The 23,838-nt window shown below is 44.8% G+C and overlaps 2 protein-coding genes across 3 annotated transcripts; one reads left to right on the forward strand and one right to left on the reverse strand.

Annotated features, from left to right (window-relative positions):
• Positions 1-9,758, reverse strand: ing3 (inhibitor of growth family, member 3). 2 transcript variants are annotated; one of them, XM_033614862.2, is made up of 12 exons: positions 9,622-9,758; positions 9,430-9,501; positions 6,917-7,017; positions 6,659-6,724; positions 3,405-3,501; positions 3,242-3,313; positions 2,634-2,750; positions 2,412-2,549; positions 1,542-1,568; positions 1,009-1,201; positions 679-717; positions 1-480 (listed from the first exon to the last, which is right to left on the reverse strand). In XM_033614862.2, the coding sequence occupies exons 1-12, from the start codon at positions 9,647-9,649 to the stop codon at positions 441-443; spliced, it is 990 nt and encodes a 329-aa protein (XP_033470753.1). In that variant the 5' UTR covers positions 9,650-9,758; the 3' UTR covers positions 1-440. The 2 variants fall into 2 exon arrangements, with proteins under 2 accessions (XP_033470753.1, XP_033470751.1); XM_033614860.2 differs by having other exon boundaries at positions 1,542-1,732; positions 2,386-2,549.
• Positions 9,759-12,996: 3,238 nt separating this feature from the next.
• tspan12 (tetraspanin 12) lies at positions 12,997-22,245 on the forward strand. The gene is made up of 7 exons (XM_033614126.2): positions 12,997-13,612; positions 14,654-14,736; positions 15,300-15,435; positions 18,493-18,558; positions 19,483-19,590; positions 19,694-19,837; positions 21,352-22,245. The coding sequence occupies exons 1-7, from the start codon at positions 13,547-13,549 to the stop codon at positions 21,682-21,684; spliced, it is 936 nt and encodes a 311-aa protein (XP_033470017.1). The 5' UTR covers positions 12,997-13,546; the 3' UTR covers positions 21,685-22,245.
• The last annotated feature ends 1,593 nt before the right edge of the window (positions 22,246-23,838 follow it).

Raw genomic sequence — 23,838 nt, forward strand, 5'->3', positions numbered from 1 at the left:
TTATTTTTACATTCCAGAATTAACGGAGAGTTTTTAAATGTTCTGTTTTATGAGGAGAAAAACATAAAATGGTGGAGTGTGTTTAAAACATGTGAGTTATGAGATTAATCTCAGTGTGGAACATCAAGAATTCTGATGCTGAATAAATTCAGGATGTTGAAATAATCCCACAGAGTGAGATAAAGACGCCAGGCGGAGCGTTTCGTGGTGGCGTTGGATGTTTGGAGGCTGATATGTGGTTTTAATCTGAGAACTGTGAGAAGTGTTTTTAGTGTCTTGTTTGTGAGCGGCCGGTTGACCTCTGACCTCTGACCTTTGTGGTGGTGGTGTTGTTGTTTGTGAGGACGACCTGGAGGTTAAAGTCTATTTGTGGCGGCTGCCTCTCCTCTTCATGGCGGCCGTACACTGAGGACAGAACCACTTCCCCTTGGGAGCCTCCGTCAGACCCACACAGCCGTAGTGGAACCACTCGATCGGACACTGAACAACAACACAAACATTAAGTTAATATAATATCTGATTATTAAATGATCAAACAGTTAATTTAAGATCAATATTGACGACAAACAAAGTCATTAACAATCTGATGACTGATGTTCAGACAGTTTGAGTCAAACATGTAAATAATACTGAGTTTATAATGAAAGTGTTTAATGAAGCTGCTGAGCTGATACTCACGTCTGTGTTGTCACAGCCGACCATCTCTCCATAAGAAACCTGCAAATATCAAACAGCATCATCTCAATCAATACAGCTATTGATCTCTGTGACATCACACCCACGGCTCACACTGACTGGTCAGTGTGAGCTGTGGGTACAGGTGGAAACAGTATATTTAAATTTCTACACTCATATATCCTTAAATTTTTCCTTTTTCTCTCTTTGATTTTTAATAACACTAATAATGATACACTGGATTTATACAGCACATTCCAGGATAGCGCCTGCTGAAAGGTGAATAACTAGATGAGGTTACCTGCCGACAGGTGAACAAATAAATGGTTGTACCTGGTTACAGATGCAGTATCGGGGCTCGTTGGGGTCGTAGGTCCAGTCCACCTGGCTGTTGGCCTCCGCCTCGGGCAGCGCTGAGGCCTGCTGGGAAAGCTCCTGAGCCAGCGCCGATGACGAAGAGCAGGATGACAGAGAGGAAGAGGAGGACGATGAAGAGGACTGGTGGTTGGAAGACTTGATGCTGCTTCTGGGAAAAAACACAGAAATGAAATGACCATATTAATCAGCTGAAACAAGAATCTGATTCTCATTCATGTGTTGTACATGCTCCTGTGTGTGTTTTATTAAAGAATAATTAAACACAGGTGTCCCTGATAGACACAGGTGTTATATCTATGTGAACATACACAGTTAGTTTAAGACATGTTTGTTATAAATGTACACGTCAGTCACAGACCATGAAATCTGTATCTAAAAAATCGGTTTACTAAACTTTTTGGTCTCAAGTTATGTTCAGACCAGTTTCTGCTTATTAAACACAGGTGTGTGTGTGTGCAGGTGTGTGTGTGTGCAGGTGTGTGTCTTACTTGGACTTGCGTCCCCTGGAGTCGGAGGCGGTGGTGGGGGTGAGGGTCTGGGTGAGGGTGGAGGCCAGAGCAGAGGAGGAGTATCCGGTGTTGTCCCGGGACAGAGCGAACTCTCTGCCCAGCTGGAAGTCGTTATTCTTGATGGCCTCGTAGCTTGCCTTCAGACTGGACGTCCTCCGGCCCTCCTTCATCTGGAAACACCACCAGCACATCAACACATTCAACAGACTGTAAATTACAGTGCTGATCCACCAACAGTCCGAAACACAAAAGACTAGTTTATTTTGACGGACCATCATCTTAAATAAGTGTCATGACAATCTCTTTGGACGTCACAGGATTAACATCCAGGATATGAAAACTGTGGCCAGCTGCACGACACATCTCAAGAGTTCATCATCAGGATTTAAGGTTTTACTGTTCCTGCAGTTCCATGACTTTTCCAGGTTTTCCACGACTGTAGGAACCCTGCTGACATGCGCACACAGTTTGGGGAACCCAGTGTAGAAGGAAAATGTTGGGAGTCTGCATTGTGCTCTGCTCTGGTGGAAACTTGATGAAGGTGTTCAGGAAATAACTGAGAGCATCTGAGACTTGATGCACCACCCAAAACTTCCCCAGTACCAGACTGGAAAAATGATAAAGAACGCTTCGCTGAGGTTCAGTATCCATTATGGTTCTCTAAACTTTCCTTTAAGTTTCTTTTTAAAGTTGCTAAGGACGACTGATGTTAAGAAATTACGTAAGATACAAACACAACCTGAGGATTAAAGTGTTTAAGGGAACATCCTGAGGAAAGACCAGCCAGAGGTGTGTGTGTGTGTGTGTGTGTGTAGTTCCTGACCTGTGCGGTGGCCTGCACAGCCTGAGCAGCAGCCATGGTGATGGCCCCAGCTCCGGCCCCGGGCCCCGCAGGCAGAGAGCTCAGGTTGTATGAGGCCAGAGGCTGAGACGAGTTCACACTGTACACATTGTTGGTGGACGAGGACGTGCTGTTGGTACGGCAACCTGCAGGGGACATAATCTACAGTTATCACAGAGACAGAGGAGAGAGACAAACAGAGACAGGTGTGTACAGGTGTGTGTGGTCACCTGGCGTGTTCTCCTTGGAGGCATCTGATGTGAGCGTGGACAGCAGAGCTTCAGACTTGAACTTCTTCTCTGGAACGTGTTCTGTAGTGTGGTGAGTCGGAGCGTTGTACTTCCTCTCTGTCAGAGACACCACACTCATTAATCAAACTGTCCAACACCTGACGTGTCTCACAGAGTGTCCTCTGTCCCTCCAGGACCTCACAGGATGTCTGCGGAGTTGTTACGTCTGGTTTCACTGAGAAATCTCAGAAACTGCAGTGTGTGTTGTGATGTTTGATAGACTCTTTTATTTGTTGCAGAAGACTGTCTCCCTCTCCTCCTGCTCTGTCTGCCTGATTAGCTCGAGCTAAAACAGGACAACCTGATCCCATCTCTACTTGTTGTATTTGTTTGGGGCAGACACCTCACAGCAGCTGTTGATCTCACACTGACACTGAATTAAATGAGATTTTACCTGTTTTAAAAAGTCACATTTGTGTTCATATTGTGAGGTCACAGGGCAGAACTCACTGGGATTAGCTGAATTCACGTTAATGGGTGTGATGGTAACATCTTGGAGGGACGGAGGTAAACACTGACCCAGATATACAGACAGAGATCACACTTACTCTCAGCGGTGGCGTGAGAGTGGACGTGATGGTTGTTGACCGGCTGAGATGGACTGTCCATCTCTAAAGACCCTGGGGACAAGAAGACAGGAAGTTAAACTGACTACACCTTCTCTGAAATAAATAATCGTGTCTGATGAATCTAAAGCTGCGAGTGACTCACGTCTCTCCAGGATCTCTGTGATGCCGGCGTTGTCGGCCTCCAGCTCCATCTTAAACTTGGCCAGCTCCTGGTCCAGTTTACGCAGGTGACGGTCCACCTGGACAAACAACAACATCAAATTACAAACCACTGAGCAGAGGACAACAAGACGTCTCTCGTCTCTTCACAGGATCAATCTGTCGATCAATAACACGAGCAGGTCGGTCTGTGACAGAGTCACCTCATGTTCAGGTGTCACAAACACACAAAGCTGAGTTCAAAACAACAGTCTGAACATTACTGAGTGATTTTAACTGTTCATGTGTCTCCTGGTGAAGGAGTGAATCAAGTCTCTGACTGCCACCTGCTGGATGTTACAGTCAACAACAGCCAAACACTGAACTCTGAAGACAAACAACTCTGCACATGTTGTTTATTTCTTTACATCATCATCATCATCATCATCATCAGGGGGGTATTCCATCAACGTAGCTAAGAATATTCAGACTAAGGTGTAATCTTGAAGTCTGACTAAACTCCAACTCCAAATCTAGCTCCAACCCGTTCCATCAAGTGAAATCAGCTGGCTCCAACTGACACTAATTCAAGCCTCACCTGTTAAGCCTCAACTCATGCACGCGCCCAGGGAAAAAAAAAAACCCAAACTAGTCGAGTGCCGAACATGTTGCAAAATGTCAAAAAGCAAAGGAAAGGAGCGAGCAGAGGCTTTTTCTACGGCAGAGCAAACGCTCCTTATGGAAGAGTATGAGGACTATAAGGACATGATTAGGAACAAAGGCAATACTGCAGCGATTAATAAAGCAAGGGAGGTGGCGTGTTTATATATCTTTCCGACAGGCTTAACGCGCAAGTGACGAAGAAAATTCAGCATGTCAGCATAATATCATGTTCTATAAATCCTGCATCAAAGGGACAAAATATATGTAGATAAGAACACCTGTTAAATCTGACAGTTCAAGTCTGCCTAATGAAATTCACCACGTGTAAATTAATATTAGTGACAGACTGTTTATCACATTTATCTACTGATTCCTATGTAAAGTTCAGATGATGCATTTAATCAAACTATTTTATGTCAGTCATCACATTTATCACATCACTGATTGTAGATTATGACATTTCGGAAATGATCAGTTTATAGGAAATAATCACATTACATTTATCTATTGATTGTAGAAAATGACATTTAGCAAATCCATCAGTTCAGTGGAGATGAGGAAAACTATTAAGTGAATGCAGGTGAGAGTGAATCAATGATCTATTCCTCATCATGTGGGAGTCAACTGTGAGCTCTGTCCTTTATTATATCAAAATAAGGAAAATCCCCTTAAATGTATGGAGTGTGCTATAGGATGAGGAACAGACAGACCACAATGGTGTGTGTCCCATTTTAATGTGGTTGCTTTGCGTCATGGTTAATTCATAAATATAAAAGATAACCATATGTTAATGTGAACAAATCAAGCCCTATGCATGATGTATGGTGATGCTAGAAATAATCAAAATGAATAGAAAATACACCCTTTTTTACCTCTCTGCAAACAGCTGCCTTACTTAGCCTCTCAGCATCACCAACACTATACAGGAATGTACCGCTAGCAAAGAACCTCAGTGCAATACAGACTGACTGCACTGTGGTCAGAGACTGGCTGCAGCATGTGACCTTTATAATGTGTGGTTCCAGCAAACTGCATAGATACACTATGCTCTGCCTGCTGAACCGGTACCTCTCCCACAGATAGGAGTCTGTCTGTATCAACGGGTTGGTCCTGTCCTGGAAGACCCTTGGGGCTGGTGGTGGTTGGAAGGCTCTGGACAATGTGGGCCTCCTCATCAACAGGATCCTCGATGAAGGGTCATGCCATTATTTCCTAATTTACTCTGTCTTTCTCTGTCTCTGTGTCTCTCTGGGTGTGTCCCTCTCCTTCTCTGGCCGGTGTCAGTTGACCTTAATTGGCTGTGAATTTGCTAGCCAATTGGAAACACAGTGGGGTGGGGATGGAGGGCAATCACATATTCATGTACAATCTTTTTTTAATGCCTCAGTTTCATTTTATTATAGTTTTGTTTTTATTAAATTGATTTTGGCTTTACTGTTGTGTTTTTTTTAATTATCTTATTTTTTATTAAATTTTAATTTGTTTTTTTTTATTAATTATGTTATATATTTTATGATCTACATATTATTTTATCATCACGTGACAGTTGTGAGTGTGTAAAGCTCTGGCAGAACTGTCTTTTAGGTGTCTGTTCTTGTCTATTGAACATGTGTTGATCATAAATGGAGCTAATCCTCACCTTAATCCTGCTACACACCAGGATTGCCCGGCAGCATAAGTTACCATGGTTACTAGGCTGGGATTCAGGTTAACCACCTTGATGGAACGGAGTTGTGGCTCAGGTTGATGGAACAGAAACCTGAGTTTCGCTCGATGTATCAGGCTTAGCCAGAACCATGGTTTCCATGGTTACCGATGTGAGGCTAATCTTAGCCACTTTGATGGAACAGAACTCTGGCTCACATTAGCCAGACTTGGCCATTTAAGCCTGGATTTGCCTGTAGCCTGCTTGATGGAATACCCCCCAGCTGTAACAACAACAATAGCGTCTCTGTGATGGATCAATAATAATCAACACATGATGACACACTGAATACGTGACGCACCGTGACACTGACACAAATCAAACAGAGCTCAAACAACTGTCGACATGTTTCATCACCTGCTGAAGATTTAAAGTGATCAATCCGATCACTGATCAATCAGGATGGATCACTGTCTCAATCAATATCACATTTTCATCTTCAGGAGTGTGATTACAAACAATCTGAACTTTTATTTAACGTATTTTATTATTTCACAGTCAGAGACATGATAATACACTAAAACATAACAGGAACTGACTGTAAACACGGAGCCTGTTAGCATCTAGCTAGCTGCTTCAGCAACTTTTAACCAGTGTGGACTTTAGCCTGCTAGCTTAGCAGCTGAGTTGGTGGATGCTGAGAGGACAGCACAGCACTGTGGGACTCAGCCATGTTGTTCTGTTACCTGTGCTGGATCACTCACCTGATGTTTTCCACATGTTCACGTGTCATAATTTATATCTCACCTTAAAGCCAACACCAGCTGATACCAGTGACATGCAGATATTATCCTGCACCCTACCATCAGTATCTGCTCTGACTGTACATCACTTATTACAACACATTATAATGTAGAAGGACAGTGAGGACACTTTAACTCTTCACTCACCAGATCATAAATCTGATTGGCCAGCTGGACTTTCTCATCTGCATCTTCCAGAGCTTTGTAATAATCCTGAAACACAGTGAGGACACATGAACCTTTTGTTTCCTGCAGAGGAGGGACGAAACGTTCACATGATGATCTGTGACAGTGTGTTAGTTTAACATGACAACACTCACACAGATCAGGAGCATCACATGTGACATCACACACACACACACACACACACACACAGAGCAGCGTGTCATCAAATGTGTTTCTGACCTTTTTAATGACCTCCATCTGCTCCTCTCTCCATTCAGGTTTGTTCTTCTTGGCGTTGACGAAGAACTCGATCACCTTCTGCTCCAGCTGGTCCGTGGCGTCTGAATGAGACACAGTGTTTATGGTTACTGAGAGAACATTAACATCAGATCAGATCTATAACCTATAAAATATAGACAATGACTCAGTTTAGACAGAACGCAGCATCTGTAGCTTCAGCAGCCACTCAGACCTGTGTGATCCAGGGCTGCAACAAGAGTTCAATGATGTGTTAACCACCTCAGAAAATATGACAGCATCACACAGCCTCTGAAGTCTCCTCAGGATTAATATAATAATAACACATGTAACTATAAAGCACCTTTCAAAAACAATAAAACTGTCTGTAAGTCTGTAAAGTGATAAAAACAAACGTGTAAATATACCTTCACACACACACATGCTCTGTGCACACACTTCAGCACACACATACACAGACAGTTAACACTGGGACCTTATAGAAATGCCAACCTATAAACATGTGTTTAAGTGGATACAGATGTAGAGGATGGTATCTGAACAAGAAGTGCGCTCCACAGTTTGTGCGCTCTGAAAGTGCCTTAGACCGTCTGGTTATTAAATCCTTCCTGCGAACAGAAGACACGGCTGACGTGATGATGTCAGAGTACGTTTGGGTTCATTAAGACATCCATCATAAACTCAGGAGCTGGTCCGAGTCGTGCTTTAAAGGTGAGGAACAACATTTTTAGATTAATTCTAAAACGGAGAGGAAGGCGGTGCCGTGATGCTCAGACACGTGTGACGTGCTCACTTTTATATCACGGTTTTAATGAGAATGATGAAATAAAAGATTTTTGCTTGCTGTTCCTGCGCTCTGAACTCCTCGAGCTGAAAAAACTTCAACTCAGAGCAGAAAAGCGCTCCATGTCATCTCTGTTTTTCTCCCCATTGTCCAACGGGATGATGTGAGAGGCGGGGCTTCTGTGGTGGTCATGACAACAAGTTTATAGTTGGTAAACAATGGAGGAGAAACTGGTGGTAGTGGTTGCTGGATACCCAGAGCTATACGGCCTGATGATAGACAGCAGATTGTCAAACTGCCCCTGAGTCATCCTAAAATCTGCCTGTAAACATCCATGATGGAGGAGAAGCTCCTGGACCAACTGGTGGTACTCCCCATGATCCAGCCTCTTTTTTAGGGTCTCATGTACCCACACAGATCTCTGTTTATCTGCTGACAGCCTCTCACCCTCAACCAGAGCTACAGACAGCACCCTCTGCCTCAACATGGCAGCAGCTACACACTGATTACTGCAGGATACACAAACTGTAGATTGATGACACAGGAAGATTAGCGTGAGAAGGTGATGGGGTGGTTGCCTGGCAACAATAAAAAGCTTTACTAGTAGCATTATATTAACAAAAAAAGGCAGTGCCGTGTGCTTTGTGTTTTACAACCTGCACAACACGTCCTGTGTGATCAGGGCCCAAACATGAATATAAGGAGCTGCAATAATCAGGTGTAGAATAAATAAAATCATTTCTGTCCTCTGTGTTACAGGAGGTCATCTGTTCATCTGTTCTCACAAGGTGTGCCTCCAGGTGTGCCGTGGGATTTTGTGCTAACCACACATTATTATTGAGATGCTCAACTGAGCCCATACACATGTTATGACCTGCATGAGTTTCTCATTTTAATTTGATTTGTAATCAGTGTGTTGTGCACACACATCTCCTCACAACGAGACAAGCTCTTCCTAAAAAAATGTTTTTATTTACTTATATCAAGGTTGTTAAATTACAAACATTTACGTGGTTATAAGAGTGATAATAACACACATTGTAGAGTCACAGAGATGAGCTCTTGGTTTGTGCTTTGGTTGAAAACCACTGATTTAGTTTACTTTATTGTTTGTGTTGTTTTCTCCTGTTTGCTGCTGCAGCTTCTTGGTGAAACATTATGTTACTGATTGGACATTAAAGCTCCACAGTTAAACACAAGATCATTAAGTGTTCCTGCAGTGAGAAACATTTATTTTACATCTTCATAAGAGATTATAGTTTAGTTTATGTCCATTGTTTGTGTTGTTGTTTGCACTGACTGCTGTTTGTCCAAAACATGAAGGCTCCACAGTCAAACACATTAAGTGTTCCTGCAGTGAGAAATACTGACATCACACCTCAAGTCTACAGTTTATGTGCAGCTGCCACATCATGGAGGTGAGTTAAATAAACTCAGGTGACGTCAGAGTGATGTGTGATGCAGCAGAGACAACAAACAGCTGTGTTCAGTAAATAAACTCTAACTTCAGTCTGTTAGCTGTTAGCATGCTATGCTAACTCTCATGCTAACCACAGAGTGATGGAGTCTGATGTTTCATGTGTGAATGAATCGTTACGGAGCTGCTCTGTGTGTGTGTGTGTGTGTGTGTGTGTGTGTGTGTGTTAGTAACGTGTGTATCTGTGTGTTGGGTCCCGGTGTGATGCGCCGGTAACCGGCGGGCTGTACCTACTCTGAACCTGCAGGTCCATCTCTCTCATTTCCGTAAACCTGTCGCGGAGATCCATGGGAAGCTGCTCGATCACTGCCAGGAGGACAAACAGCAGTTAGCACGGCTAGGCTAACGGCCGGACACACACACACATTTCACGGTCAGAAACGGGCCCACGGAGCCGCTGCCGCTCCGGTACCGTCCCATACTCACTCTCCAGGTAATCCTCCAGGTACAACATGGCGGGAACTTTCGCGTTTTAACGTTTTATGTGACAATTTTCTTCTTTCAATATGGCGCCGCCAGCATCCGTCTTTCTCCCTCAGAAAAAAATACACCGAGATATTGAGGTCAGAGATGATGACGCACACGGCTGCCGGGGCTTTGATTGGCTGGATCTTACGCGGGCGTTGATTTGCGTCCTCAGAACAGATGCCTTATGGGAGTTGTAGTTGGACACATGCGCAGATCGTTTCTTTGGTGGAAAAATTATTTTATTTTAATTATTTTTTTATGTTATTGTAAATGTCCACATTTTTAACATCAAACAAAAAATTAATTATTTTTTTATGAATATTATTTTACAAATATATTTGCAAATTGCTGTAGGACAAATATAAAATAAAACAATGAAGTATTTATTGTTTTATTTCATTATATTCTAATTTAAATATGTGTGTATAGATGTTGATGTGTGTACAGTGTGTGAGAGCTGCAGAGCTACAGGCTGCTGCTGCGAAAAGATCAGTGTTTGAAATAATTATTAGAGAATAAATATAAAATATTTACATATTCTAACAGATCTTTAAACCCACAAAGAAACTTTATCACAGTTATAAGTATTTAATTTAACACTGAAGATGTGCTGCTGTTAGGCTAATTCTTGTTTTCACATTTGTATTTTTAAATGTTTTATTTATATTTCTGCTGCTTGAAGGACAAATAAAATAATTTTTATTAAATCATCAGAATGTTCAGACTTTTCAGTTTTGTTTCCACGATCATAAAAAAGGTTTTGTTTTCAAGCAAACTGTATTTTTTGACATACAGAATATTTCATACCAATGATAAGCACCTGTAATTTATACACGTACATGTATAAACACCTTGTCAAGTGTACATCACCTTAGTTTCTTTGTCTGTTCTTGTGTGTACAGGGGCGCAACTACCTACTTTCTGAGGGGTATGCAGACACATTACAGCCCCCCCCCCCCCCCCCCCCCCCGACCGGATTTTGTTCATAATGCTTACCTGTGTAAATCTTATTGATTCATGGACTTATAAAATATAAGACTATTAGTACAGACTTTTATTTTAAGTTACATAGTACAGCAGGTGATCAGCTCAATCAAAAACAAAAAATAATGCATAATAATGTAATAACATGTAACAGCAGCGGCACCCAGTGCTCAATATATTCTCTGTAGTGGAAATATGAAATTATGACATCTGAACAACAGTTTGTTCTCTATGTAACAATGTTACCACTAAATTGTTACATGTCGTGCCTTTGCACTCGCCCATTTGTCAAGAATGGCATCAAATGAAATAGACCGTGCCACACTGTTTTCAATAGAGATCACTGCTAACTGGGTCAAGCGATCATTGCTCATACATGAACTGTATATGAGCTGAACTGATATAACACTGTAGTGTTATATCCGAGTGAAGACATTTAAACTCAAGTGTATCACTCCCAAGTTCTATAATTTATCTGTTTTATGATTCACCATCTAGTTAAAAACCCTCACAGGTCTAAGCCCTTTTTTCTCCCTTTAGGTCATTTGCCATCTAAATGCACAAATAAGAATCTACACATTATTTACTTGATCTACACTCTTCTATTCTTACTTCAGGTGCCTCAGTAGTTCAGTGAATAGAGTAAATCCACAGATCACGATAAAAAACGTTCAGTATTATGACGGATTTAAAGGCCAAGACTCCAAAGGGGAGGTGAAGGAGCGGAGGGGCGTCTAATCAGTGACGTGCCTCTGTTATTGATCATATCATTTACACATGCACAAACAGCTGTTAAATACAGAAAATGCCGACTGGAAATAATTGTCCCCTCATCGCTTTGGCGCCCCCTCTAGCGCGGCGCCCCTATGCGCCGCATATAGTGCATACCCACTTTTTGCGCCACTGTGTGTGTATACAAATATATATTTCAGTTTTGTCCTTGTAATGTCGCCACTGTTTTGATTTTGCAGCAATAAATTAAAATAAATGAATAAATACATTTTTAAAAAGTATATTTGCATCATAGGAACAATTTGTTGTTGACATAACTTCATGTGACAAACCCTGCAGCTCCTTCAATGGCTCGTACTATAATAATTATTTTAAATATTTTCAGATTAAAAGACTGTCCGTCAGAAACTGTCTGCTGCACAATAATGAATAATAATAATAATAATAATAATAATTAAATGTGATTATTAAAGTGAGTAAATGTTTTTCTTTTCTTCAGCCTGACATTAAAACATAAAGTCAGCTCGGGTTAATTTATGAACACATGACTTTACTCAGGTGATTCATGCTCACACTGGTGTTCACTCACGTCTAACTCCTAGATAGACAGAAGGTTCTGTCCACATACTTATGGCCAAATACTCTATATATCGAGCACTTTGTGTGCACACTTTTATTGATTTAATTGTGTGCACATAAAGATGTCCAAAAGTAAGTGGACACAAAATACCACCTATCCAGTATAGTCTATATTTTTGGCCATAAGTATGTGGACACAAACTCCTAGACACACATTAGTTTGTGTCCACATACTTCTGGCCAGTCAGTTGGCGATGTCCTTAAACTTTTGGCCACATCCTTCATTATTTATTAGTTTGTGTCCGCAAACTTATGACCAGAATTATATGGACACAACACACCACCTATCCAGTGGTTTGGGTCTTTTGGCCATAAGTATGTGGACAAAAACTAGATAAATAAACGGCAGTTTGTGTCCACATACTTTTGGCCATGTAGTTTATTTATGTAGAAGTTTGAGTCCACAAACTGGTGTCCAAAAGTATGTGGACAGGAAATAAGTTATGTGATACTTTGTGTCCACACAGTCTGTGTATGGAGCTGTGTCCGTCGGTACACACAGAGTTTCCAGCCCCTGTCCCCTTGTCTGTTTGTCCTCCTGACTGTCTCTGTCTGTCTCAGTGTGTCCCCCTTCTGTCTGCCAGCAGAGGCCTCCGTGTGTCTGCGCAGCTTCATCCTCTTCAACACAACAACACTCTCAGCCTGCTGGCCTGCTGACCCCGCGGCTCTGCGGCTGGAGGCGGACACATTCCTCTGTCCTCCCCCAGGACTCACTGACTGACGGGGGAAGGAGAGGGGAGGAGGAGGAGGAGGAGGAGGAGGAGGAGGAGGGAGGCTGCTGCTGCTGCTGTGCGCATTTAATTAGTGAGGAGGAAGAAGAAGAAGCGGCAGGACGGGACGGGACAGCGCACCGCCCCCTCCACACTGCCCCGGGCTCCGGCTACACTCACAGCCGACACAGAGAACCGCAGCTCGGCCGTTTGGAGCTTTGACGCAGCGGAGGAAACGTTTACTCACAAAGTTGTCGCTGTGGAGCGCGTTGGAGAGGATTTATCTCACTCTGCTGGATGGTTTAAAGCTTTTCATTTTAAAGGTTGTGTTTTTCAGCGGGGGAGTTTCGCTCACAGTTTTGGATCGTCTAAGCAGAGTCCTGTCAACTCGTAACTCTGCGGAAGAACGCGTCATTAACGTGACCCGCACGGTGCGTTTTCATGCCGCGTCCCGCTCCGTGAGTGATGATTGATTTGGAAATGTCAGCGCCGCCGCTGCGCGCTGCTCCGCACACTCCATCATCCCGGCGGGGCTGAGGGAAAGTAAGAAACCACCTGTTGTGGAAGTTTCCTGGAGCTTCTCACGGATAAACCCGAGCTGCTGAAACCAGACTCCGGACTGAGCCGAGTGGAGACGCGCAGGCAGCGGAATGCGGCTTTTACGCACGGAGCAGACGCAGTTTCTGAGAAGAGGCTCCTCTCTAATGAGTGATAATCTGCACTGCCGTGTCTCCACGCTCCGTGTTGTGTGTTTGCAGTGAGCATGTTGCCATGGTGTCCCGGGCTCAGATGAGCCGGACGGCGGAGCTCCGGTCGGGATGGCTCGGGAGGACGCGGTGAGGTGTCTGCGCTGTCTGCTCTACGCGCTCAACCTGCTGTTCTGGGTGAGCGAGCAGCTGCTGGATGACGTGTATAATCTGATGGTTACCTGTCAGCTACATGTGTCTTTACAGAGGAGATTCAAACAGAACGTGACGTGTAAATGATGACACTCCACATGTGAAAACTGCACGAGCCTCGATGTGACATCATCACATGTCACTGGGATGAATTCACTTTAATGCACGTGTGGTTTAAACATGACATGAATTCAAATACAGAGACGAGATTAAATCAAATGACTGATGTTGGTTTCACATGTCGGATGTGTGACGTCACTCAGTTTAACATGTGAAATCATTTTGAAATGTTTCAAACGTGATGACCTCACACGGTGCACTCTGAGAAACTGTGTGTGTGTGTGTGTGTGTGTGTGTGTGTGTGTGTGTGTGTAATAATCTGACACACAGACATTTGGGATTTTGAGATATTTGACATGTGAAATGTGAAACATCACACATGGAAACAGCTGTCTCACACACAGAGTCATTTCAGGTCAGGTTTTCACATGAACATGTTGAAGATGTTTCGTGTCACATTAAAAACGGAGGAAGTTACAAACTGAATCTGAGCCACACTTTGACCTGATGTGTCCCTCTGTAGAAGGTGAACACAGAACATTTAATTACCTTTAAGTTTGCTTTGAAAATTCAAGTTTACAGTTAAACTTAAAGTTTGCAGTGAGAGTTTACAGCTGCAGTTTGCAGCTGAAGTTGAAGTTTGCAGTTGAAGTTAAAGTTTGCAGCTGAAATTTGCAGTTGCAGTTTGCAGCTGAAGTTGATGTCTACAGTAAAAAATAATGTTTTCAGTGAAATGTGTTCATGGAAGTTAAGGTGAGCAGTTCAGGGTAAAGTTTACAGTTAGTTTACAGAAATCTTGAAGTTTTTAGTAAAGTAGGCTGCCATGAGTCTGTCTGTCTGTCTGTCTGTCTGTCTGTCTGAGAGCATGTCTGACATTCTGAGATGTTATTTGTGGGCAGCAGAAACTGATCCATGTGTGTTTATTTGTGTGTGTGTGTGCGTGTGCGTGTGTGTGTGTGTCTCCAGCTGATGTCAGCATGTGTGCTGGGAGTGGCCGCCTGGATCAGAGACTCTCTGAACACCGTCCTGACCCTGACAGCCCACACCAGGTGAGTGTCTCCCCCCCCCCCCCCCCCCCCCCCCCCCACACACACACACACACACACACACACACACACACACACACCAGGTGAGTCCCCCCCCCACACACACACACACACACACACACACACACCAGGTGAGTCCCCCCCCCCCCCCACACACACACACACACACACACACCAGGTGAGTCCCACACACACACACACACACCAGGTGAGTCCCACACACACACACACACACCAGGTGAGTCCCAACCAGTAAGACCAGAGTCCTGATGGATCTGGAGCCTTGAGGTCTATGTGACATGAACCAGGTCATCTGACACCAACATCCCACGGCCCCCCTGATCTCTGTCCAGCATGACTCACACAGAGGTGGAGATAAATCATTGTTTGTGTAGATTCCAGTCACACAGAGTCTTTAAGGGGACCCAGAGAGGACTCGTCCATGTTGGATCAAACTGTGTCTGGTCACTGTGCGAGCTGCTGGGCTCATGTCGGAGCAGCAGAGACAGATAAATCCGTAAGTGAATAAACGTCTGTCCTCTGTGTCTGTGTGTGTGTGTGTACAGGTTGGAGGAAGCAGCCGTCCTCACATATTCTCCAGCTGTTCATCCCGTCATCATCGCCGTGTGCTGTTTCCTCATCATCGTGGCCATGGTGGGATACTGCGGCACGCTCAGATGCAACCTGCTGCTGCTGTCCTGGGTACGTCTTCATCTTGTTATCTGTATGGCCAATCAGCTGAGAGATGACCCACTGTCAGTCACCGTGTTTCTGTCCGTAAACTGAACCTCAGTGACTTTATGTCAATCACACAGCTGTACATTAAGGATGTGACGTCATTCGTGGGGCGCTAATACAATTTGATATGAACTGCTCTATGAAGGTGTGTTGGCAGGATAAATGTACATGTCCATTAGTTTTCCTCCTTGCAGTTACATTTGTGCGTACGTTTTTGTTTTATTCACAAATGTACGATAAATGATGAACACAAATCTGAGACAGTCGATCTCCTGTTCACGAACAAACACAAAGTGTTGGAGAAAACCTGTCATAATCATTCCTGACAAAAATCACTCATCACATTTTATCTGACAGAAGGGCCCAGTTTGAGGCGGAGTAGAGGAGTAATCAGATTACTAATGACTGTAAACAGTAACCAGGTAACAGCAGAGCAGGTAAACACGTCCACCTGTGTCTCACCTGGTTCCTCCTGTCACCTGTTCAAGAGATGAAAGGAGCTGCAGGTGAACTCTGAACACAGGTCGGTCTGTCTCTGCTCCGCTCAGTGAGACGCATCACCTGTCTGCTGTCACCTGGGGGGGCGGGGCCAGGTGTCAGGTGTCTCCATTGTCCCCCAGAGAAGAGATAAGATTGTCCCTGAAAGACGAGACGATGGGAGACAGAGAGCAGCTTCAGTCTGTTGAGCTATTGCAAGAGGCAGAGACAGGAAGTGAACCCACTGTCCCTCAGTCACTGCGGAGACACCCAGGAGACGACATCACCCACTGTCCCTCAGTCACTGCGGAGACACCCAGGAGACGACATCACCCACTGTCCCTCAGTCACTGCGGAGACACCCAGGAGACGACATCACCCACTGTCCCTCAGTCACTGCAAAGACACCTGGGAGACGACATCACCCACTGTCCCTCAGTCACTGCGGAGACACCCAGGAGACAACATCACCCACTGTCCCTCAGTCACTGCAAAGACACCTGGGAGACGACATCACCCACTGTCCCTCAGTCACTGCGGAGACACCCAGGAGACGACATCACCCACTGTCCCTCAGTCACTGCGGAGACACCCAGGAGACAACATCACCCACTGTCCCTCAGTCACTGCAAAGACACCTGGGAGACGACATCACCCACAATAACATTATAATCATAACTCGCAGCATTCACAGACAAACACTTGTCTTTATCTGAACACATTTTCCCCACAAATACAACATGCTAACATTATTAGCACAAGTCTATGGCATTTTACATTGTATACATTAGCCTAGCAGCTAACAGACTTTTCCTCCTCTCATATGAAGCCAGGGACAACAGCAACATTTAACAAAGGTAATGTCACAAAATTCGGCTCCATTACAGCTCACAAGGTTCACTGACAAAACAACTGTCTTATACTAAACACGTTTTCAACACTTATGCTAACATTATTAGCATAAGCCTATGGCATTTTACATGGTATAAGTTAGCCCTGTGGTTAACAGTTTTCCTCTACTCATATGAAGTCAGGATAAATCACACACAGGACTTCATTTGTTGTTTCTTATCTGTGAAATCAAAGAAAATAAAATCTTCGTTTCCACTGAAGGAAGTGGTTTTTAGTTTACAAACATAAACAGGAAGTCTGTGTCGCTGTGACGAGAGGTTACATTTCCGAGGAGCTGCACGTTAAGGCCCTGACACACCAAGCCGACGGTCGGCCGTCGACCAAAGTCGGGCCGTCGGTGAGCGTCTGTCGGCCTAGTTTTTGTGGTGTGTCCCGCACCGTCGGCACTTCGGCGTCGGCGGCTTTTCAGCCGATCGAGCATGTTGAATCGTCGGCGGAGCTTGTCGGTGAGAGAGATCACTCTGATTGGCTGTTCAGGTTTTATTTCCTCACCCCTGTAGCGAGTGAATCTGCCTGTAGTGAAACCGGGGCTAACCGGTGCTTCCTCCTCAGGCTCCACTTCACTCAGCTGCCCCACAGACCCGCTGCTTCTTCACACTTTAACCTGAATAACAAACCGGAGCTAGCTGGGAGCGGCTAGCGGAGCGTTAGCCGCAGCGTGACCGGAGGGAAGCACAGCCAGTTAGCCTCCGCTAGTCTCTGAGCTAGCCCCGACTCTCCGTTTGGATCCAAGCGGAGCACCGAGCCCTGGTTTGTTATTCAGGTTAAAGTGGAAAGAAGCAGCGGGTTTATCGGGCAGCTGAGTGAAGTGGAGCCTGCGGAGGAAACACCGGGACCGTCTGGATGTAATAGTCCGTGGAGGTGCTGCGGTGCTCGGCTGCACAGATAGGAAACCCCTCGGCTGACAGGATGTACCACTCTCTCACTCCGCTCTCTCTCACGCAGGCGCAGAACGTACGTGCTACTTGGCCGTCGGATGTAGTCCGTGTAGTGTGTTCAAATGCAACTGACACAGGGCGACGTGAGGCGACGTAGACGACGCAACAGTTGGCTTTCGTCGCTGCTAGTTCTTTGATGTTGGTTTGGTGTGTCTGCACCTTTAGGCTACGGTGAAGAGTATGTAGCGTATGTGTCCACTCAGAGCTGACGCTGCAGGTGCGGTGTTGATTCACTGCAGAAGTTAAATCCTGTTCAACATGTCATCAAACGTCTCACCTGTCCTGTCCATGATCCCGTCCTGACGCCTGTCCCTTGAACACAGACGGCTTAAAGATGAGACGACTCTGCTTCATGCCATGAGTGAACCTTTCACACAGAACGATAATAGATTAAATCTGTTTTAGTGTAGCGCCACCTGTAGGACACACACACACAGTCACTCACCTGGCCTCCAGGAGTAAGTCACTGTGTGATGTTTCCATGCAGCAGATCTGAGGTCAGTTATAAATACGTCCTTCTGATGACTCTGACCTTTGACCCTCAGCATGTAAATATTCTCTGACAGTGTACCGTTCACCTCCACTGTTTCTACCTGCAGTCTTACCTCTGTGTGTGTGTGTGTGTATGTGTGTGTGTGTGAGGTCAAAGGTCGTTGACACACAGTCTGAACATGTGTGTGTTTTTGTGTTTCAGTATTTCTGCAGTCTGCTGGTGATCTTCTGCGTGGAGCTGGCGAGCGCGGTGTGGACCTATGACGAGGTGACAACATGCACATATCACGTTATGTCAGATGACAACACTACTGATGATGATGATGATGATGATGTGACAGGTTTTTGTCCCTCTCACTCTGCTGTAGTTTTTTTTCCTAACATGATAATACTGAGTGAGTGTTGGCTCTGCCCCCTTGTGTGTAGTGAACCAATCAGAGAGGAGGTAGTGAGCAGCTGCAGACGGGTTCAGTTACAAACACGTCTCACTGCTAAGAATAAACTGAAATGTCAAACACGCTGCTCTCAGATCAGATCCTGTTACACACCCCAACACTGAGACACAACAAGTACACAACTAACACACCGAGGACACAACAGGTACACAACAAGTAGACAATAACTACACAACATGAAGCTCTATAATCATGTCAACAACGACATTAAATTAAGACGCAGAAGAAGCATCAGCATCAGATCATCAGACTGAGCAGCAGCAGCTGTTGTTGTTGTTTGTTGTTTACCTGCAGGCTGACCTCACTATCTCACCTGAGCTCTGTCTCTACAGGCCTCACCTGCCTCAGGGGGTTGTGGGTATTGTAGTCAGGATGAATGGTTTCTTATCAGCACAGAGCTGACACACACACACACACACACACACACACACGCACACACACACACACACACACACACGCACACATACACACACACACACGCACCTGGCTGACCTGGGGACAGGTGATGACCTCACAGTCCATAAACTGTAGAGAGACGTTCAGTTTGGTGACATCAGCGGGGACACACTAACGCAGGCCATCACATCACAGGCCCCGCCCACCTCTGCTGCCCTCAGGTACACACTGCAGGGTTCAGGTCACACACAGGAGGAGACACCTGAGCAGGTGTGACACCTCTCTGAGATAGACTGAAGCTGTGTGTGTGTGTGTGTGTGTGTGTGTGGGTGTGTGTTCAGCCGTCGGTGCAGCGCTCTGATATGATCAGCCTGAAGTCTCGGATGCCAAACTTCGGCCTGCAGCGTTACCAGTGGCTCACACACACCTGGAACAGCTTCCAGACCGAGGTCAGAGGTCACACACACACACACACACACACACACACACACACACAGACTGTGGTGGTCATGTGACCCGTGTGCTGACAGGTGTGTGTTTACCTGTGGACAGTTTAAGTGCTGCGGTGTGATCTACTTCACTGATTGGCTGGAGATGACAGAGATGGAGTGGCCACCTGACTCCTGCTGCTCCAATCAGTATCCAGGATGTGCTCGCCACGCCCACTACCACGACCTCAGCGACCTGCACCAAGAGGTGAGACACCGCCGCCTCTGATTGGACGACAGGTGACAGAGTCAGAGGGGCTTTCGTCCAATCACAGACGTTCATCACTGTAACAGCAGGTTTCTACTGTGTCCACCTGTTGTTATGTGTGCTGTGACTGTTAGCTTCCTCCTCCTCCTCCTCTTCCTCTTCATCTGTCATCTCTGGTAGTGTGGAGCCATCATCATCGTCATTGTCATCGTCCACTGCTCATGTGACTCCACTGCAGCAGAAAGACGAGACATAAAGAATTTAAACCGAGTCATCAAACTGTGACAGATCTATGGAGGATGATTAGTGCCACATGTATAATAATTACATAACTGACCACAAGATGACGCCTGTTTAGTCGCTCGCCACTCGTCAGCGTTTACACCACAAACAGTTTCTTTTTTCCAGGTTTTACTTCACAGTATGCGGCCCTCGGAATATACACAGTCATGTTTATCCCTTCACGTTCCTGCTCGGCTCACAGACTTCACTTTCTGATGATTTTTTTTTTACAAATATGAAATATAAAAATATGAAAATTAAATATATAAAAAAACAACAAAAATTCTGATAAAATTGATATTGTTGTGACTGAAACAACATCTAGTAGTTTCTTTTCTTTACCATTAAAACCATCTGTCAATCAAACTCAACACTTCCTCCAGATATTTCACAATAAAAGCCGATCAGGAGAAAACAGGATGATGCTCTCTATGGGCTGTCTGAAGGCTTTTATTGTGAAGCGTCTGTACAGGAAGTGTTTAAACTGATTGACAGAAGCTTGAGAGCGAACAAAAGGAAGTGACAGTGACTTTAGTTTATTCGTGAAGCCTGGAGTTTGAGCATAGATATAAAATAATAAATGGATATTGGACGACAAGATGGCGTCATTCCAGTGGAGCTGCTGGCCCAGTGCCAAAACTGTTTCTAGAAAAAGAAAACCCAAAACATCAGTACATACCTCCTGATAAATGTAATCAATTAATAAACTGTTTATGGATAAAAATAAATTAAAAATGCTAAATTTTTACAAAAAATAAATAAATAAAAAAAGCAAAATATCACCAAAATAAATATAAGGAAATAAATGAATAAAGCAAAATATCATGAAAAAAAAATAAAAAAGCAAACCTCACCCCCCAAAAACTAAAAATAGAAAAGCTAAATTTCTCAAACCCTGGGTTTACCTCTTTACTTTGAATATGAGCATTGGTGTTCCTCCTGCAGGCTCCACCCACGAATTCCTGCTCGACTCACAGACTTTACATTCCAATGACATCATGATTTTTAAATCGCCTTTCTTTGCTCAAGGAAACTTTTACAAATTTAAAACCTGTATGGATCAAAAGTTTAGGTTTTCTGGGCTGCAGGGAATTTTTTTGTTGCAGTACCACGAGTGTCCACTTGGGGGACACTAACTGTGAGGCTGAGCTGCGTTCGTAGAGTCCTGAGAACGAGAGCTAAATGCCTCGTGATGATTCCCGCTGACAGTTTTTCCTCTGCTTGTGTTTCAGGGCTGCGGTCCGAAGATCTACAGCTTCATTCGAGGGACGAAGCAGCTGCAGGCGCTGCGTTTCCTGGGCGTGTCCATCGGCGTGGCTCAGATCCTGGCCATGGCGCTCACCCTCACGCTGCTGTGGGCGCTTTACTATGGCCGAAAGTCGCCAGAGCTGGACACCACACTGGCGGCTCCAGACGACTCCACCCCCCTCACAGTGACACACGGACCTTCAGCTGAAGCTCCACAGTCAGGCTGTGGCCGCACTAACAAGAGCTGTGCCGTGATGACAAGCACCGCTGCCGCCAAGCCCAGCGAACTCCAGTTTGAGATGGAGCGGCTGTCGTAGCAGACGGCGTCACGCTGCGGCCTGAACGCATCCAAGGATTTAAAGTCTTATTTTATCAGTTTATTCATCAGTTCTGTCAGAAATCAGAACGTTTGACTCCACGAGGTCACAACTGACATCTGAGGACACGGACAACTGCTCTGCATGATCCCAGACACAAACTCTGCGTCTTCATGTATCTACACAGGCTGCTCACAAACTGTTCGTACATTTTTCCTATGAAAAACAAAATTCAGACAAATCCCGCACGATCACAAGCCAGTAAGACTCGTCTATGCTTGATTTTAGAGAGGGACGGAGCCTTCTGTCAGTACTCTGTGTAGAGTAGAACCCCTGCAGATCATGGAGGTGGTGTATTGTGGTACATGTAAGAAACGACAGTAGGAGACGAACAAGATATTTAAATAGTGGCACAACGGAACAAATCAGGAATATAAAATAATATATAGAGAAAAGAATTCGCCATCAACACGTCGTGATGTATTTAACAACCTCACAGACCACCACCGTCTACAGCACTACCTCTGTTTGAAGGTACATGACCACGATCTCCTCCACCCTCACCTCGTTTGTTGCTGTGTGAAACTTTTGACTCCGTCCTCTAGTGCCATCCTCTACTCCGAAGTCATCGGATACCAGCGCTTGGTCAGTGACTTCCAGCGTCAGACACTGATGGAAAAAGCCATCCTTTCATGTCAGCATGATACATGGCTGGTCGCCCAGGAGGTTCACTTCCTGTACGATTGTAAAGCAAAACCTGTTCTTTTTCTGAAACCCAACCACGTGTGTGTGTGTTGGCTAAACGTAACCACATGTGTGTGTTGGCTAAACGTAACCACGTGTGTGTGTTGGCTAAACGTAACCACGTGTGTGTGTTGGCTAAACGGAACCACGTGTGTGTGTGTTGGCTAAACGTAACCACATGTGTGTGTTGGCTAAACGTAACCACGTGTGTGTGTGTTGGCTAAACGGAACCACGTGTGCGTGTGTTGGCTAAACGTAACCACATGTGTGTGTCAGCTAAATGTAACCACGTGTGTGTGTTGGCTAAACGGAACCACGTGTGCGTGTGTTGGCTAAACGTAACCACATGTGTGTCGGCTAAACGTAACCACATGTGTGTGTTGGCTAAACGTAACCACGTGTGTGTTGGCTAAACAGAACCACGTGTGCGTGTGTTGGCTAAACATAACCACGTGTGTGTCGGCTAAACGTAACCATGTGTGCGTGTGTTGGCTAAACGTAACCACATGTGTGTGTCGGCTAAACGTAACCACGTGTGTGTGTTGGCTAAACGGAACCACGTGTGTGTGTGTTGGCTAAACGTAACCACATGTGTGTCGGCTAAACGTAACCACGTGTGTGTGTCGGCTAAATGTAACCACATGTGTGTGTCGGCCAAACGTAACTACGTGTGTGTGTTGGCTAAACGTAACCACTTGTGTGTGTCGGCCAAACGTAACTACGTGTGTGTGTTGGCTAAACGTAACCACGTGTGTGTGTTGGCCAAACATAACCACGTGTGTGTGTTGGCTAAACGTATCTATGTGTGTGTGTTGGCTAAACATAACCACATGTGTGTGTTGGCTAAATGTAACCATGTGCGTGTGTTGGCGAAACGTAACTACGTGTGTGTGTTGGCTAAACGTTACCACACGTGTGTGTCAGCTAAACGTAATGATGTGTGTGAGGGCGGTGACATTTACAGCATTTGAAAAAGAAGTATCTATTTTCGTACATAACAGGAGAATAAATGAATATTAATTCATGCATAACCCATGTGTTTGGAAAAGCTACCATCACATGACCAAACATGTGCATGACCCACGTGTTTGGTCATGTGATGGTAGCTTTTCCAAACACGTGGGTTATGCACGTGTTTGGTAGCTTTTCCAAACACGTGCATAACCCACGTGTTTGGAAAAGCTACCATCACATGACCAAAAGGCCAACGCTAGTAAAGAAGGAAGTGGTCGTATGAGGCGGCAGGTTGAGGTGGTGTGTTACAAAGCACAGGACTTTCCTTAAGGGGAGCGGTGTTTGGAAACACGTGAACTTAAAGTAATTTTAAGGTTCATCATCACTGTGTTTTCTAAACCTAACATCCGTAACTTTACATTAAGTACGTAACTTTTTCTAGTGTCCATCCGATAT

This window comes from Epinephelus lanceolatus, chromosome 23 (genome assembly GCF_041903045.1).
Source record: "Epinephelus lanceolatus isolate andai-2023 chromosome 23, ASM4190304v1, whole genome shotgun sequence".
Taxonomy (NCBI): domain Eukaryota; kingdom Metazoa; phylum Chordata; class Actinopteri; order Perciformes; family Serranidae; genus Epinephelus; species Epinephelus lanceolatus.